At 37.5% G+C, this 11,625-nt stretch overlaps 2 protein-coding genes across 3 annotated transcripts; one reads left to right on the forward strand and one right to left on the reverse strand.

The window, feature by feature from the left end:
- Positions 1-431: 431 nt before the first annotated feature.
- LOC103443037 (uncharacterized) lies at positions 432-5,907 on the forward strand. Of its 2 annotated transcripts, XM_008381822.4 has the most exons (10): positions 432-516; positions 683-826; positions 1,279-1,743; positions 1,828-1,999; positions 2,560-2,857; positions 3,507-3,579; positions 3,862-3,952; positions 4,637-4,716; positions 4,835-5,268; positions 5,437-5,907. In XM_008381822.4, the coding sequence occupies exons 2-9, from the start codon at positions 752-754 to the stop codon at positions 5,231-5,233; spliced, it is 1,653 nt and encodes a 550-aa protein (XP_008380044.3). In that variant the 5' UTR covers positions 432-516; positions 683-751; the 3' UTR covers positions 5,234-5,268; positions 5,437-5,907. The 2 variants fall into 2 exon arrangements, with proteins under 2 accessions (XP_008380044.3, XP_008380045.3); XM_008381823.4 differs by having other exon boundaries at positions 468-826; positions 5,414-5,907.
- A 561-nt stretch (positions 5,908-6,468) lies between these two features.
- Positions 6,469-11,180, reverse strand: LOC103443036 (uncharacterized). The gene is made up of 12 exons (XM_029108112.2): positions 10,824-11,180; positions 10,533-10,668; positions 10,357-10,439; positions 10,144-10,219; positions 9,958-10,025; positions 9,368-9,449; positions 9,155-9,279; positions 8,978-9,061; positions 8,390-8,536; positions 7,335-7,443; positions 7,129-7,248; positions 6,469-6,889 (listed from the first exon to the last, which is right to left on the reverse strand). The coding sequence occupies exons 2-12, from the start codon at positions 10,618-10,620 to the stop codon at positions 6,813-6,815; spliced, it is 1,059 nt and encodes a 352-aa protein (XP_028963945.2). The 5' UTR covers positions 10,621-10,668; positions 10,824-11,180; the 3' UTR covers positions 6,469-6,812.
- Positions 11,181-11,625: the final 445 nt, after the last annotated feature.

Consider the following 11,625-nt stretch of genomic DNA (forward strand, 5'->3'; position numbering starts at 1 on the left):
TTATAAATTAGAGTAATTTAAAATTTATATTGTTATTGTCAAAGTTGATCTAGTTATATATTTTAATGTGTTTGGAAGCGCTAATAACTTCTGGTCTACTCTCATTTTTCTTTCTTACTGTTATAAGGGTAGCCCAAAATATTCATACACATATGAAAAGTTAATTTTAACCTTCTAAAATGGTGTTCTGATATAAAAACGGACTCTGAAGAATCATAACAAGTTAAATTAAAGGAAAATTAATAAACATGATTAGAAAACTTTGAGCTTTAACGATAATTCAAAATAAAGAGTAAAGTAAATAGTACGATGATTGACTTTTTAGTATCAAAATATAATTTTTCGTTAAAGTAAACAGTACCAAGAACTTTTCGTTAAAATCTCCATAAATTAAAGCAGCTAATCATGCTTAATTAATTAACTAAACAAATGAAGTAGTAAAGTAAAGCCGAAGCAAAGGTAAAGTCAGAAAACACAATCCGCTAATGCAGAAGCAAAGCTAATCACACAAATCAGGTTGGCTGGGTTTGTATAAACAAAAACGATTTAAAAATCCCTAAATCCGATTTAATATTTGATAATTTTGATTCATTCATGTTTTGTCCGACCACAATGTGTTGTGTCCATCATTGCCACTGTTTTCTGTGGTTTTCAATTTATGCTCAAATTTGGTGAATGTCAGCTGAAAGCAGACTGTCTCAGTTTTCAAAATTAGACTTCTTTTGGTGCAATTTTGGGAAAGTTTCTGGTTATGGCGGAGAATTCAGCTTCTGAGCTTCAGCTTGGAGCGGAATCAACTCCGGAGAGCTCATCTGATCAGCACCAGGTGAGTTTTTGCAATTTTCAGGTCACAGATTTTACATTTTAGTAATTTCAGTAGTAAACATTTAGTTTTTCTGTTTGTTTGCTGCATTTTCTCGGTTACCAATCAAAAAGTGTTAGTATTTTGCTTTTGTTTAGGTACTCTGAATTGGAAACTGAAAACTTTAAAAGGGTTAATCTTAAAGTCTGAATTTTTTGGTTCTTTAATGCTTAAATTTAGTTTCTTTGACTCCAATTAGCGAAAATCAGTTGGAGTTATATGCAGAAATTACATTGCTTTCGAATTTTTTGCATATCGCATGTCGATGTTTTACGGTTCATGATGATGATATAAGGTTCATGTAATTCTTTGACTTGTATTTACTTGTGCTGAAATGCTTGGACTCTATAACATTTTCTGATTTTCGATCTCATTGTTGAATAGTGTACCGATAAAAGGGTTTGTTGGTTTTGCAGATTCATGAACAAAAGGAAAAGAATGAAGAAACCTCCTTGGTGCAGCAGTCTAGACGGCCAAACCTCTCCTCATTGCAAATACCGGCAAGGACATTGGAAACCAGTTTGTCTGCTTGTACGAGAATTGATATTCCCTCCACAGCAAGTCCAAGTTCTAGTAGAGTTGGACTACCGCCTAGGCCACATTCAGCTAAGATCAAATCAACCGTGAAAAATCTGTTTCCTCAAAAAAGTTTTCGAGTGAAAAACTTGCCCCTGGATGGTGAGAAGACGATTCTCATTATGCCGGATACATCGCCCTCAGATAGTCCGTTGGAAAAGCCTTCTACTTCACGGTCTTTCTCGCTCAATAAGCTTTTCTTCTCTACATCAACAAAAGGGACGCATTCTTTACCAGTTACACCAAGTGCAAATCTGGGTTCCGAGATTGGGCAGGGAAGACAAGTGGAGAGTCATTCTGATTCTGTAAGTAATTCTAATTTATCATTTTCATGTACCAGTGCCAGTTTAGAAATTCTCGTGTCACACTAAAAATGAATTTTGTTTCAGAGAATTGAAGTTAAGCATCATATGTCCCGCTCTTTCTCAGTTCCAGTAAATATTGCGACCAGAAGTTTAAGGCGGATGGATTCTGGATGCATGATCCGTGTAATTTCAGCAACTCCACGTCCTTCAGCAGTTGAGGGTGCCTCACCAAATGCTGACCCAGCACTGGAAATGGGTAAATGCTACCTCCTGTCCTGAATAGAATGTGAAAAACTTGGCTCATAGCCTGGTAGGAGATTGAGCAGATATGGTGAAGCACTTTTGTAGGAGTATTATACGCACTAATCATGCTGGAAGGAAGAATGAGCATATTCACAAACCTCTCCTACAGGCACTGTTACTGCATATAAAAAATTTTGGCTAGTAAGAGAACAAGAATATTCACAAACCTCTCCAACAAGTAACTGCGGAATTATAGTACATATAATACTCCTATTGACTTTTAGTAGTGCTACGTTGGTTGCAGATAGATTTGATTTCATATCTTTTTATTCATCTGTTGATTTATGGTCATTCACTTGCAACTGGAAACGTCATTCGTAGCTTTAAAATAAAATAAAATTGAAAGCCAAGGTTTTCATACTTTCTTGGTTGAAGTATTGAGCCATTAACTTTTATCAAATGCTGACAAATTTATTAATTTATTTTTCTCGCTATGAGTGCTCCTTAAATTTTTTTTGTATTATCTGACATATATATCAGTAACTAATGAGAATGATAACTTGCCAATTTCAGCCACTGAAGATTCGGGTGAAGATATTCCTGAAGAAGAAGCAGTTTGCAGGATTTGTTTGGTTGAGCTCGCAGAAGGGGGTGATTCTCTTAAAATGGAGTGCAGCTGCAAAGGAGAGCTAGCACTTGCTCACAAAGATTGTGCAGTTAAGTGGTTTAGCATTAAAGGGAACAAAACCTGTGACGTCTGCAAGCAGGATGTCCGAAACTTACCTGTAACACTGCTCAAAATACACAATCCTCAAACTGTTATTAGACGACCACCAACAATAATGGAGCAGAGGGAAGTCCATCATTACAGGCAAGTCCCAATTATTACAATGATGATAATGATCCCAGCATGACATCGTAATTATGACTCATTATAAAGTGCCCCGAGGCTCCATGTTTTCAATTTTAGATGAAATGACTGTAGTATATTCACCAAATAATGTTTCCTACCAAAAGAAAAAGTACCACACAACCCCCTCCCTCCCAAGTAAAAATGAAGAGAGAAGACAAGTATTACATGAGATAATGAGAAACACTCGCAATATAGAATGAAGAAACAATTTTATGCTGTTGTATCTATGAAATCTTCACAGAAATCATCACATTGATATGTTAGTAATTCTGGATACTTGATGGAAAACTAAACTACACTCCGTTAATGCCCCATTTAACATCTATCTGTGCATGTCTGGTTGCTAATTTTGCTTATTTTTTAATTTTCACTTTATATATTTACACTTCTAATAACCTGGATATTTCTTGAGATGGGGGAGGTGCATGCTTACACGTCTTCTACTGCTCCATTAAACACATAGAAAAAAACATGATAAACATTTGTTTCCATCAACTTGTCACTCAGAACATTTTCTCAAAATGTTTGGTATCATGCCCTCAGTCGAGACTTGAGATATTACCATGTGAGTTTGATTTTGGATTTTGCCTTGTTGCATGCTTTACAGGGTCTGGCAGGACATACCAGTTCTTGTCCTGGTCAGCATGCTTGCGTATTTCTGCTTTCTGGAGCAACTTCTGGTTTGTTTTGTGCTTATTTACAATAAACTCAAGCTCTTCATTATATGGAATCATGGTTTTGGTAGCAAGCTCATTCTTGCTGGCAAAGAGAAAATTCCAGATTTCATAAGTCACAGCAATTGTTCAGTCATACTTCATATTTTCTGTGATATGATCCTGAAGAATTTACAACTTGCAGTCTATACATCTATGCTTGTTATTTAAACATTTGTATGAACATTTTGTTCTTGTTTTGCATTAGAATCATTATGTGCGTGAAGTTTCCTTTTTCATTCTGAACAGGTATCTGACTTGGGCCCTCGTGCTCTTGCCGTTTCCTTACCCTTCTCTTGTGTTTTAGGTCTCCTTTCATCTATGATTGCTTCCACAATGGGTGAGTTTCTTCTTCCTTTTACTATCAACTTGTTTTTATTTTATGTCCTTTCTTTATATAAATCCTCACTTAATAAAATACAATTCTATACAGCTTAATTATTTTTCCCAATACATCTATGAAGATATTAATTTTAATCTGTTCACCCGTTTTTCTTGTTTCTCTTTGGTAAGAAATGGAAGCTTTGTCATATCAAACTTCAATTAGGAAATATTTTTTTGCACCCTTTTAAGAATGCAGTTGGGGCCATCTCTTTGCCAACTCGAGAGGCGAGATTCTAATAATCTGCATTGTTCTTTTCTCTCTTAAGTAGAGGCGAGATTTAGTTCATCAGGTACAATTCTAGAAAGTTAGAGGGGACAAAAAGGAACATCAAATCTTAGAAACATAAAAGTACGCTGGATAAAAAGTACCCTAGGAGTTAATTTTGTACAATTCAACGAATAGAAGTACGGAATTTTAAGATGTGAGAGAAATATTGTCCTAAGGAAATCAATTTTAAAAAAGAGTTAACTTTTTTCGATGAAACACCCAGAGTGTTCTTTTTCTGAGCAACTCATGATGTTTTCTATTCTCTTTCTGCCCCCCTCCATCTCTATTTTTGCTACGAATAAGTGGAGCATTCTATTTTTCATGAATTATACTTGCTTGAATACACTACCTGATTATGCATGGTGGTGGCAGTGAGCAGGAGCTACTTATGGGCTTATGCCTCCTTCCAGTTTGCCATTGTGATCCTGTTTGCTCACATATTTTATACTGTAGTAAGCAGAACCGATTTCTTTCATGAATTTACACATCCTGCCTGTGTTCCTTTCTTTTCCTTTTTCTTTGTATTCTATTGGTCTCTGCTGCAGCTTCTCATGTTCACTGACCGTGCAGCTTAATGTAAATCCAATTCTCTCAGTCCTCCTTTCCTCATTCACTGGCTTCGGGATTGCAATCAGCACGAATTCCCTTCTGGTTGAGTATCGTAGATGGAAAATCAGCAGACAACTGCAATCATCCTATCAGCATGCTAGCAGTGCACTGCATCTGCATGAACTACAACTGCAGCAGCACCGGCAACAGCAAGAAGAGCAATATCAACACCAATCCCAGCAACAACGACGGCAACAGTTGATGGAAGATTCATATAATCAGTACCAGCAAGTACAGCGACAGCTTCAGCAGCAAGAAGAAGAGCATCATCGACACCAACAGGAGCACCAGCACCAACGGTTGGATGGAGATCCAAATGCTGATGGTTCTAGGCCACTAGAAGTTAGACAGGGCACATAGTCCATAAAGATTGAGCAATTTGGTTTCTTTGATAGGTAAATTCGAGCTCTGTATACTGAAGATCTTTCAATTTTTTCCCATGCATATTAGCATGTAATCATTTTCTAAATACGGGGCAGGCGACTTTCTGTTTTCCTCTCCAGCCATGTAAAATCTGTACCTACTTCTTATTTAATACAGGAGCTCATTTTAACTCCGTGCAGCTTTAAAGGTTACACGATCAGGAATCAGATACGCAAGAGTAACCTGACAAGGGGCGTTTTCTACCTCAGATTCTTAGCCAAGGCTGACCGGATGGTATGTTGTATTCACCAGCCATGTGCTCGACTCATTTACGGACATTATTGTAAGCGAAAACGTCTCAGGCATGATGAGGTACTCCCTGCCAAGTGAAATACCCCCCTTGATTGGCCGTTTAGTCTTGACAGTTACAACGAGCAATTTCAGAATTTCAATTTTTGTACTGAGCTGTAGTTTTTCTCAGTTTTTTTTTTTTCTTCTGATTATTTGATAGTGTTCGTGTATTTCTTGTACTTTACAAGGTTCTTCTTCTCATCTTGTCTCTAACCCTTTAGCCTTAAGGGACGGAAGCTTTCTTGTAAGAATTTTGCAGAGGCCGTGCCTCGCGCGTTCTAGTGGTGCACTTTCGGGTTGTTTCCCTTTAGTCCTCCAAACTATTTTTCGTGCCAAGTTGGCCTCTAAGTTTTTAGTGTGTACTGCTGAGGACAACGGCGCTTGTTACAAAAGTTGACATAAGGTACCATTTGGTACGTGGGACGGGATGGAACGGAGTGGGACGAGACGTTCCGTCTCACGTTTGGTGCGCTTAAAACGGGTGGAACGCGTTGTTCCACGGGATGAATTTTGGATGAATTTTTGTTCCGTCTCACCCCCTGAAACGACTCGTTTCACATCCGTAGAACGCAAAATTATAACCTCTCCGTCTCCTTCTTCCTCCTTGTTTCCATCTGAGGACATCTTTGCTCCTTCTCTGTTTCGTCCCATCTGCATACCAAACGATACCTTAAGTGAATTGGCCAGGGCACTATGCGGGTTGGCTCAGGTTTTGGAGGGAATTGCACATGAGATTGACCTCTCAGTTTGAACATTCTTCCAAACGAGTAACCGAGTTTCACGGTCATCAGTACCGTCTTTGGTAACGACGATAACTCATCTCACATCACTGCTCTCAATAGTTAGCACAATTCAATTGGAGATAAAAATTTAAGAGAAAATTCATAGCAAGAGCTTAAAACTGCTCATAACATCTCACCAAAATTTGAACAGTGCCTAAATCAAAACCAAGTAAAATGAAGGAATCTGTAAAGAATCCTGCGTACACCGATTATGCTACAACAACCTTGAGTTTCCCCCAGCAGATCGAAAACGATAACAAAAGCATGTATAAAAGGGGGAGCAAACAAGTGAGTTAAATGAGCGGTAGTGCACATTTCAGCTCTCGCCTCCACGTTTTACATCCAAGGTCGGTTTGCTAACTGGGAAACGTTATGACCTTGCTAGCGTCAAGAGTCCATCCGGAGATATGCTTGAGTAAACCGTATTAGCAGACACCCAATGTCTATCGGAGTACACTTCTAGCTTTTGGTTTGGCCGTCAATGCTTCAACAAACCTGTACATCCATCGATCTAGCATTCCTGAAGCAAGAAAAGGAATAATAAGAGATACAATGAAAGGGAAAATTGATGAAAAAGTGACCCTCCCATCTGTAACAAAAATATGGTTAGATTGGAAACTTTGATGGCCTAGACTCTAATAGAAAGCACATCAACTAGTTGGAACTTCAATAAGCGGAAACGGGAGTTCCAAATCCACAATATACTTTGATTGTGCTGACTTAAAAGAAATCATACAGAATGAGAAGAAAAACACAAACCTGTCAAAGCAAAGGTACCACCCAATACAGCACAAAGCCGAGTGATGAAATGGAGAAAACTGCGGCGTTCTTCTTTGATAGTTACAGTAATTGGTGAGAGATCATACAAGAAGTACACAGCTGGATACAAACAACCAAACAAACAGGGCCGATAATTAACACCAAGAACCCAATAAAAGGGACAGACAAATTTCTCATAAACCAACCTGGCCATGACCGATCAAACTGTTTCATAGGAGAAAAATATTCAGTGACGGAGAACTGATTGGTTGGCAAAACTTCTTTTGAGATATACCTATATTCAGTTGGAACAATCTGCACCGCAACAAAAAGATACATTCTCAGAATCGATTGAGTTTCTAAGTTGTCCATGAAAGCCCTCTATTAGAATGTATGTAAAAGAGTATATCTAACAACAAAGTTAGGCCTGCTGATGTCCCATGCAAATTATCTAATTGGTCATGTTGTGAACATATACGTAGAACCTGAAACAAATCCTTTAGTTTTTCTGTTCCTAGCAATTGCATCAGTTCATTTGTATTTGAAAACAATAGTTTCGAGACAGATACTTAATATTCCTAAAATGGTCCTCTTCATGTTCAAAACTCATTGCGCTGAACTGATATCAAAATGCCAACTGACCAATGAAGCAAAACTCAATTATACTTTGACAAGGAAAGAACAATATCAAAATCCAAACAAAGTAACTAATATTTGATGATAATGATGTCACCACACGTGGTTGGTTGACATTTTTTATTCTAAGGGTAAACGGTACGCATGCCATGCCTCTAAGTTCAAGATGTTGAGGCAGAAGAACTGGCAGCATACGGCCCAGGGAAGTGTATAACTTTCTAATAGACTTTAGGTATATTTATTTTGATAAAATAAATTCATGTTTCCATTTATGAACAAAGACAAAGTATTGCAGACCACTTGATGAAAGAAACGGTATAATTCTTTATTAGAGAGACAAGTTCCTTGGCTAGGAGAGCGTTTTTTGGATGCAAGTCTCTTCCTAGCAGGGAAACTTTCTTGCTTTGAATTTCTCCTAGCTGAGTTAAAATGTGGGGCAACTACTCGACCTTGCACAAGTAACAGAAGGTAAAAAAAATGAAAATCTAAAGTTCATTTAAAGGCTTAAACGCAAGCAAGCATTCGTGCAGAGACATATCCATGAAACACGCCAGTGTGTATTGCAGATACCTGAGATTTAAATCTACCAAAGAGCTGTATACAAAGGAAGTTCACATATTCAAACCTTTATATAATATTTGAATGTGCCACTTGTGTCATGCAAAATACGGTCTGTCCCATCGAGTGGATTGTGAATTCCTGGATATTTTGGGCCAAACGACATGTCATGAACGATGTGGCTTACATTTACATTTTTAGATCCTCCAAAAATCTGCACAGAAACAGTAAGACATAGAAAAATAAGTTGGGAGCTGTAATTAACTAGAGCCAGCAAGCTTTACAAATATGCTATAGTGAAAAAAAGCTAGTTGACACAAGACTGATACACAAAGAATCCCTTTTGATATGACAAGCAAGACAGGGATTACTTTACTCAAGCGCCTTCAATCCCCATATCATTTCCACACCCAAAAAGGTTGAAAATAGATTTAAATATCAAGTCAAAATGCACCAATCATATGATTCAGCAGTTCCAATTGCCAAAACCCAAATTTATCAAAATTTTCATTCAGGGACCCATAATTTAGATCCACCATAAGTATTTTACATCAGGCACTGCACTATGCATGTTCTAGATCACATGAAACTCATTCACCACAAAAAAGACAGAAATTGGACGGAGGAAGCAACAAGCATTTTAAGGCAAACTAACCATTTGTGCAACGAAAATGTTTAACCCATGAACTGATATATGAAAGTTTCCAGCAACCCTTTGGACATCTAAAACACCAAAAACCTGCAGCAAAAAATTATATCAGATATATGAAATTTCTGAAGGAGCAAGTGCAGTCCCATAGTATAAAAAGTAGAGATCTCTGTAATGATGTACCCGGCATCCTTCTCCATTTTCTATTGCATGCTTTACCCTCTTAATGAGATCTTCTGCAGCTTGATCAAAAGCTCCTTGTGAATGAATTTCCTGGTCCTTATCATCGTGATTATCTTTGCCATCATCTGGTCAAGGTTCTTTATCAGAAAAAGAAAATCCAAACAGCAAGAGATACAACCAAAACAAAATGCGATAATACAACATAGACATTACCATGCTTGTGAGAATGCTCCTTTTCAACAAGGTCAGACAAATATTCAGTGCCAATGATGTGGCCATGACTGTTCAGGCGAAGCTGCAGCCACTCTAAACCGGTTAGGAGAATAACTATGAGAGAAGGGAAGAATAGAGACAGATCACCAGTTGCCAATTATAAAAACCAAATCTTACTATATACATGCATAGTCAACAGCAATGAGATTATAACTAAAATTTAAGCCAGTGGATCAAAGGAAAGAACAAAAATAGTCATCACTACCAACTTTTTGAAAAGCCTAAAACTTATGATGGCCCAGCAAAAAAACACCAGGAAAAAAAGGCTTGACAAAGCACTAAGTAAAGGAAGATCCAAAGAATCCCACATGAAGTGGTGCAGGTTAAACAAATTATGTTTGCATGCGTATGACAAACGTGAAGATATAACTTGGACGCCAAACCTTTGTAATACAATCATCAAAGTTTAAACAGATGGAACATTTTTTCTACCATTGTACAAATGCAGTTCATTGCTGTTTGACATGAAACACCATATTACATTGCAGCCCAATAACAGGAAATACATAAGAATCAATAAAATCTCTTACTTTCCATATGTTTGTGTCAAGATCTACTTCATGCTTGCCTGACATATCGATTGCATCAACACTCAAGACTGCAATCAAACATAGAAAACCGAAGCTTATCATCACACAAAGCTACCAAATGATGAACAGAAAACCCTACAAAGAAACCGCCCTTCACTTAAATAGCAAGAGAAAGAACATTCTCACCATCACAAGGTAAAGCTGGAAATGTCATATTTATATGAATTGGAAGAGTCTCTCCGCGCTTTAAGTCTACGGACATCTGCCAAAAACACAACCCTTTTCAATTAGACAACTTACAATCTCGTAGCATCTATGCATTTCTTTCAATCAATTATCCACTTATTCGACTTAACAAAATCTCCGGAAAACGAAAAGCAACGCATTCGAAATTCAAACCTGGTGGACGGTGTATGTGGTGAGATAATATCTGAGCTCGTGCACAAACAATGTCGCCATTATAAGCAGCCCAACAACAGAAACTACAAATTCAAGAAAAGCCAATAAATTTCCGCAATTCACAAAAAACCCAACTCAAATAATACAAAACCAAAGCAAAAAATCTCAAAAATTACCAAGTGCCCCGGATTGCGTTTTCTGCAGCAAGTGCTCCTCCGCCCGAGGAAACGCATCCAGGCTCTTTAACGCTTGTCTAACCCTCATTTTTTTACCGCGATTTTCACCAATAACAACGATAAATTTACTCAAATCCTGCACCATTTTCAAAAATTTCAACTTTTGAAGCATCAAAAAGTAAAACTCCTCGGATTCAATCATTCCGATCAAATCAAAATCATGGTGCTTTTAGAGAGAGAGAGAGAGAGAGAGAAAGATTGAATTGGAATTGAAGAGGGAGGGAGGCGGACCAGTAGATTTTCTTTGAACAAATCGCCCAAAACCAGAGAATTTCGCGTTCCGGAAGACCGCAGACCCAAGTCGGAGCTGTTGGACTCCGCCGCCTTTATAGTTCTGAGCTGGGTTATGGTGCGCGCGCGTCTAAATTGGTCTTGTCCTGAGCCCGCGCCTCCTCTTTTGGTATTTTGCTTTCTTCAAGATTCAATCGTTCAAGGGGTCATTTATCTCGGCATAGATGATCCAAAACTCCAAGGTGATCAATTTTCTTGATGGTGGTTGTTGATTATGGACCAAATTGATAGTTTTTTATTTTTTTTATTTTTTTTATTTTGGTCCACTATTTAAGAACTTTTTCTGGGAGTGTTTCAGGGATTAAAATTGTGCGACAAGTATTTAAATGGATCGAAAATTGATTAATAAATTGGAACGTTATAATTTAAAGGAGAACCAACTAAAATATCAGTGTTTGTGTGCGATAACCTATATGAGACTAAAGTAGTCAATTGCTTTATATAACTCAAAAGTTTTTACTTTATTAATTGAAACTCAAAATTCGTTATACTTCGTCCTTAAAACGCGATTTTGATCCTAGTTTACCCCTTGAAATTTGAAAGTTGTTTTTATAAAACTCACAATTCGCTCCACATTGCCTAGATCTATTAGTTTTTTTATGTGGGTTTGATTTTGGTGAGCCATACTAATCAAATTTATTGCACATATGATATAGTTTTTTTGGATGTTGGGTCTATATATGTATATTTGTGTGTGTGTGTATGTTGTCTACAAGTCAAATAAATGAATTTTGTCAATGAG

This window comes from Malus domestica, chromosome 09 (genome assembly GCF_042453785.1).
Source record: "Malus domestica chromosome 09, GDT2T_hap1".
NCBI classification, from domain to species: Eukaryota; Viridiplantae; Streptophyta; class Magnoliopsida; order Rosales; family Rosaceae; genus Malus; species Malus domestica.

Excerpts from the sequence above, each read along its gene's own strand:
- LOC103443037 (XM_008381822.4), top strand. The coding sequence starts at position 752 with ATGGCGGAGAATTCAGCTTCTGAGCTTCAGCTTGGAGCGGAATCAACT. Across the intron at positions 1,744-1,827 it reads TGGAGAGTCATTCTGATTCT|AGAATTGAAGTTAAGCATCA; the intron begins GTAAGTAATTCT and ends ATTTTGTTTCAG. Across the intron at positions 2,000-2,559 it reads TGACCCAGCACTGGAAATGG|CCACTGAAGATTCGGGTGAA; the intron begins GTAAATGCTACC and ends TGCCAATTTCAG.
- LOC103443036 (XM_029108112.2), bottom strand. The coding sequence starts at position 10,620 with ATGAGGGTTAGACAAGCGTTAAAGAGCCTGGATGCGTTTCCTCGGGCG. Across the intron at positions 9,062-9,154 it reads AAAATGGAGAAGGATGCCGG|GTTTTTGGTGTTTTAGATGT; the intron begins GTACATCATTAC and ends TTTTTGCTGCAG. Across the intron at positions 7,249-7,334 it reads GTTTGATCGGTCATGGCCAG|CTGTGTACTTCTTGTATGAT; the intron begins GTTGGTTTATGA and ends GTTTGTATCCAG.